At 37.5% G+C, this 6,029-nt stretch overlaps 1 protein-coding gene across 1 annotated transcript; it reads right to left on the minus strand.

Moving 5' to 3' along the window:
* Positions 1–4,066: 4,066 nt before the first annotated feature.
* LOC110026727 (kinesin-like protein KIN-13A) lies at positions 4,067–5,362 on the minus strand. The gene is made up of 2 exons (XM_020727806.1): positions 4,769–5,362; positions 4,067–4,285 (listed from the first exon to the last, which is right to left on the minus strand). Exons 1-2 carry the CDS (start codon positions 4,967–4,969, stop codon positions 4,067–4,069), a joined length of 420 nt encoding a protein of 139 aa, XP_020583465.1. The 5' UTR covers positions 4,970–5,362.
* Between the last annotated feature and the right edge of the window lie 667 nt (positions 5,363–6,029).

Consider the following 6,029-nt stretch of genomic DNA (forward strand, 5'->3'; position numbering starts at 1 on the left):
GAAGACCAGACCTCACTAAAAATGAGGTCAACAGGAGACCGTGGCAGTTTGATCACAATACTCAGCATGATGGGTTCAAGAAAACTTATTCATCAAGGATACTACAGGGCAACCACTATGAAGAGAGTTTCAGAATATTTTGACAATCAGCTTATCGTCGAGGCTGCCACAGTTAGAGGAGGTTCATCCTTTTTTCACTTCAGAGAGGAATGAGTCAACCTTGAACTACTTTTAGAGGACTCTTTGAAGTAGGCTTCGCACGAAGTTCCAATTTAGTTCAACAATGTACCCAGAGATGGTTTCTTGCACCTCGGGAAACATTCTAAAGTGTTTTGTGGGACAGTACATCCGACATTGGGATCCAGATGCTTCTAGAGATGTAGTCGAAGACCCTCCAATTCCTGAAGGTTACGGTAGCTCTATCACCTTCAACGTGACACACCTGACGTTGCATCATGAGTCAAAAGCTTCAAGAGATGAGGTCGAAGCTCATCTAATCTTAGTAGACTATCGGGGAGACTATCGGGGCTTAGCAAGACCTTAGATCGATTCGATCCAGGTTTGAGGATGTATCAGTCAACCCTCACTAAGCCTATCACCGCCCAATTGGAGTGGGACCCACTCCTAATAATATTAAATCTATTTAAGAGTTTCTTTGATGTTTATGGTTTAGTTTTTCATTTATTTGCATTTGTAGAGCCGCTGACTCCTCTTTTCCCTTTCTAGAGTTGTATCATAGGATTTCAAGTGGTGTTCTCACTGTATCTTGGTCTCCAAGTGGTGTTCGTCATTCATATACCTTTTCCCCATCCTTTCATGCATCTCTCCCACTTTTCCTTCATTATTTGTCTGTTGTCATTGCCCAAAATATGAGAAACTTGTTTTTTGTGTCCAACATGTTGTTGACGCCCAGAGACAGCATGCCTTGTTGTCCTTCCCTTCCTCCTTGCTGCTGCCACCCAGAACAACCTTCCTATGACTGTATCTGCTTGCCCCTTCCTGCTGCCACCTCGAACCACCAGCCCCACAACAATTCTGGCCCGCGTCCTTGCTACTGCAACCCTAGACAACCCTCCCAAAATGTTTTGGCTGCTTGCTTGTTATCTGGACTCCTCGAAATAATTTTTTCATGTTTCCAGCTTCCTAGCCAAGTCCTTTTCACCACATCGGTGATCCAAACCATAACCGACATCACCTACGCCTTATTCCCTAGTATTTCCCATAGTTATTTGCTTTCAGTTTGTTGTATTTTCATATTTTGGCTTTTATAAAATTATTATTGGTTGTGTTGTGTTTCTCCTCAACCTTATTTCAATACCGATTACGGTATCAGGATAGGTACAACCAACAGTTGCAATTACATGATGATTGCTCTAGACTGAACACCTGAATATCAAAAATAGAAATAGAAATAGGATGTTAGTGGTTTTACTTTCTTCTGGGACTAATAATTCGATGGGCATGGAAGGCGAGAGAAAGATAAATGATAGAATACTATAGGGAACAAGTGATAAACTAATGTCAATTGAATGAAAAATTGTCCCCCTTGGTTTCCATTGATCGTAAGACCTAGTGCAAAGTATTTAAAGTCATATAATTACCTAATAAAGGAGTCAAAAAAAGTACATAAAAATTTTTAATTTATCTTAAAAATAAGAATGGTGGGATAATTCTTATCCATTCTAGATAAGTTATTTGACAAAAAATCCATAATCTAAATGTTTGTCATAATTTTTTTATAATAGAATGTAAACATACTTAAATAAATAGGGTGGTTAGGGGAGAGATTGAGAGTTTTGTTGAGTTAATTGTCGATAGCTATCTTGATTTTCTTGGAATTTTGTTAAAACTTTTTCTCACCTATTCTTGTGATTGAAACTTCCAATCATGACTTAATTAGTGGAATTGGTTCTGAATAATCCAAAACCTTCTTGAATGATACCTGAAAAATTTTCCTTGGTGGGTTGATATGTGTTGTTAGCCTTTACTCGCTCAAAACACAAAAAAATGTACACTTTTTATCATGATAACCATTTTGCATGAAAATCATGACTAAATTTCTTATTACGGACCCATTTAGCATGATTAAAATACCAGTTACACACAATAGGCCCTGTTTCTTATTTTTAAGCTTTTTATGAAGTCCAATGACCTTGATTAGATATGGCTAAACCATATAGTTGCTTGATTACTCAATTCAGCCCCTTTTGGGCTAATTTTATTTTTTGAGGGCTTCAAAAACTAAAGCAGTAAGATGGGGCGCTGAAAGAAAGGAATATGGAATGCAAGACACTCAACTAAAAAAGCTTGACAATGAGAGGAAAATGATTAGAAACCATACATCCGAGCCAACTTTATCCATGGTTTTCTTATTGCCTTGGATTAAAAAAAAAGTTCTATATTATATTTTTTGGAAGGTTTAAGAAGATAAAAGCCGTTAAACTATCTATTTGATTCCTTTTGATGCAATTGTACTCACCTACCTACCTATATATTTGTTTTCTTATGGTATATCTAACTTGCAGTAAAGAAGAATTAACAACAACCACATCAAAATTCTCCTCCCAAAATCAAACTTCATCCTTTTCCCAATCAAATTGGGCCTTTTATACAGCGCTTAAGCATATCGATTAAGAATAAATGCTTTTATTTTCATGGATCAAAGATAAGAATAGTAAAGGATTGCCCCTCTGATAGCATTCAAAAGGTTACCACACCACAACTTTAAAGTGTAACATACAAAGAAAAGCATATCCCTCATTTGCTACCCCTCCATGGTTTCGAAAGCATGAAGAATGCACGTGAATCAACTCACCCATCTCTGCGAGAACAGTGGTAACTTCTTTTTAATTTTTAAAATGTCCAAGGATCTTCATTCAAGATACCAATGTTATGTTGTAAATTTCAAGTAGCCCCAATTGGCATGTGAAATGAATTAAATGACTCGATCCACATTCATAGGATGAAGTTTGATGTTCAATGATCCTAATAATGTGTTCTCTTCAAGCAAGCAAGTAAACAACTATTCTTAACCCCTAGCCAACTAGCTCACTAATTATAAGTTCCTCTATGCGACCAGCATTCACATGATGATGTTTAATGCTAAATGATTCACGTTTTGCTCATGTAAACAAGTAAAAAACAGTTAATACTCAGCCAGTTAGCATAATAATTGTAAGTACAACAACACCTCAACTCGTAATGGGAAGAAACAACAAAAAAATTGTTTTTTATTATTTTTTTTCTACCATAATCAAATAAGGAGGTGAGATGGGCAAGTTGAAAGCCACCGGATTAAGAAGATTACAAACCGCCAACACATAGTGATAGAGGAATGGTATGCCAAAGAAAGCCTTGAGTTGTCACTTCCTTGCAGTAAAAAAATAACTGTAATTTTTTCTTCTACAGACAAAGCAGACTCTATAAGCATGCCAACCTAGGCCAAACAAGCTATAATATCTTAATCTAAACTCAAATCTATTATTTAAAAAAGGTTTGAAATTCCATCAAATAAAAATATATCCTCTCAAATTTCTTAAGAAATGCATGCATAAGGCATACTTTGATCTTGTGCTTAAATATCAAATATGAATGTTGTGCAATGAATTTTAAAATGTTCTCTTTAAATTTGCATTTTTTTCCTCGTAAGCAAACAAAATTTATTTCTTAATGCAAACTTATCTTGTTCGATGACATGACAAGAAAAATATAATAATTCATATGCATTCTATGCACATATATTACTTTTGTAAGCATAAACATTTCAATAATCAAGTGAGTGCACTTGATTTACATGAATACTTACTAGTAATTATAAGTTCCTATGTACCTGAAATTGTAACGGGGAAAATCATCATACCATTTCCATTCAAATGAATTTCTAGATTGCAAGCATTTACATTAAATTTCATTTAAACCTGCCACATTTTCTTTTGCAATTCTTATAAATGAGAGTGGAATTTTGGGTAACATAAAGGTCAAGTTTACCACCGACTGATAAAGCACATGAGTTTACTTCACTATAGAAAAAAAGTATATTGCAGATAGAATCCTGTGTTATGGAGAGTTATCTGACCTCAGAAAGGAGCTCCATATCATCCATTGAATGGAGATCCAGAAGACCAGCTCCGAATTCACCCCTTAGCTCAGGTGAATAAAAGCCATCTGCTGCAACAGTTGAAGTTGTAGGAGTGTAAAATTCTGAGCCAGAATCACCACCGAAATTCAAATTTCTCAAAAGTTTCAAAAGCCTCTGCTTTTCCTCAGCAGATTGAGGTCCATAGCCCTGTCAATGATGTAAGAGATATAAAAAAAGTTGCACAAACTAGAAAAGCTTAATCAAGTAAGAACTGTGAGAGGCAGCAATGCTGTCAGGTTAGATTCCACAAATAAAAGGATGCAGAACTATGTAATTGATCAACGGGGCATATTCTGATAACGACCATATCCTAGAGATGACTCAATTTTCCCAATGTGGGAAATTTTTTAGAGTTATTTGGACAGACAATCCATGGCGCAGCAACATTATAAATTTAAGTGAAAAAAAAATCAGCAAGCTGACTCCAGTTCCATTCCCATTTCAAATAATCAAGCCAGAGACAGAATCACAGAAAAGATAAATGCAGAAAGAACAAACCCAGATCCAAAAACGGTTACCATCGAAAGCCAATCCCTATCCTCGATCTACAAAACAGCCGACACAAGTTCCAAGATCCAAACGCCATTCTCTTCCGACCGACACCGACAAAAAATAAAGTCATTTTAATACCTGCATGAGGAGATTCGGCAGTAATCGCTGGTCGGCAGATGCTAGCGGCGAAGCGAGGTGCTGCAGCCCGGCCGACTGCAGCCACCGTGCCATTATCGCGTCGCCTGCGTCCCCGCCCGGAACCACGCCGTGATGGTGGTCATACAGTGTCGGGGCCGCCGCCGCCGACGCTTTGCCCTGCTGCATCTGCCCGCCACCCATGTGGCGCTGTGACCTCCGCAGGGGCGCCAATTTTCCCCCAGCTTACAGCCCCTCCGCAAATAAATCCAGCTCAACTTCGCCGGCGGTCCTTTCAGGGCGAACTAACCCCGGTGAAGAGGAGGAAAAGAAGAAAAGCTGCCGGTCTGTAGGATCATTCGATTGGGTTCGAGAAGATGAGAGATGGATTGAAAGCTTGGAAGAATGAAAGTTTGGGGCCAACAAGGCGATAATTGTTGGATCAATTTAATGAAAATAAAGAAAATGGGGTCCGGTAAGAAACCCTAATTTTGGTAGGAGGGGATCTTGGAGTTACTTCCGCGCTCCAATTGATGCGAATGTTGGCATATCGATTGGAGTGGCGTATAAAATGGTGTCTGTTCGCAGATATACGCATCCATGTTTTTTTTTTTTTTGGTTGTTATGCACGTAGTAGTTATAATTTATTGTTAAAATCTAGTTAACTATCTACTTGACCAAAGTTTCAACATTTGTCAAAACGGTTACTCCAAAATATTATTTTTAGGTAGGCCGTTTTTTCATTCTCTAATAAAATATATATTTATGTTTTACTTTTAAATTTAAAAATAATCATAAAATATATTTGTTGAACTCGAGTCACACCCATAATGTAGATTGCACTTAAAGGGAAAAAAAAATAAAGATCTCTTAAGAAAAAATTGAGAGTTTGAAAGGTATTTAACGAATGAATGAGAATGAGACAATTTCCCTTTTTTTGTATAATTTCTTCTGCGTATAGAAGCTGATCTCATCCTGAAAAGACAAGTATCATTTAAAATAAAAGAATCTCGCCAAAAGTCTCGGGCATGACTTTGTACAAATTCAGCTATGTCATTCACTTATACTTGTAATGCTCGAAAGGACAACACTTTTGTGAAGTTTCATTCCCCATTCGGCCTATATCTCGAGTTCGAACCTGGTTGATTGGGTCATTTGTTCTCAGCTTTGAGTCGTTCGATCACGAATTAAATTGTCGACCGTGCAATATCAAGTGTTGGCACCCGAGCGACCGACTCCTTTGAACCGGTAACCTGACACCCAT

The sequence above is a fragment of the Phalaenopsis equestris genome, unplaced genomic scaffold (assembly GCF_001263595.1).
Source record: "Phalaenopsis equestris unplaced genomic scaffold, ASM126359v1 Scaffold000399, whole genome shotgun sequence".
NCBI classification, from domain to species: Eukaryota; Viridiplantae; Streptophyta; class Magnoliopsida; order Asparagales; family Orchidaceae; genus Phalaenopsis; species Phalaenopsis equestris.

Bases quoted from the DNA above. Each gene is read 5' to 3' on its own strand.
- LOC110026727 (XM_020727806.1), bottom strand. From the start codon at position 4,969: ATGGGTGGCGGGCAGATGCAGCAGGGCAAAGCGTCGGCGGCGGCGGCC. The intron at 4,286-4,768 runs GTATTAAAATGA...CATCATTGACAG, and splicing joins TGCCGAATCTCCTCATGCAG to GGCTATGGACCTCAATCTGC.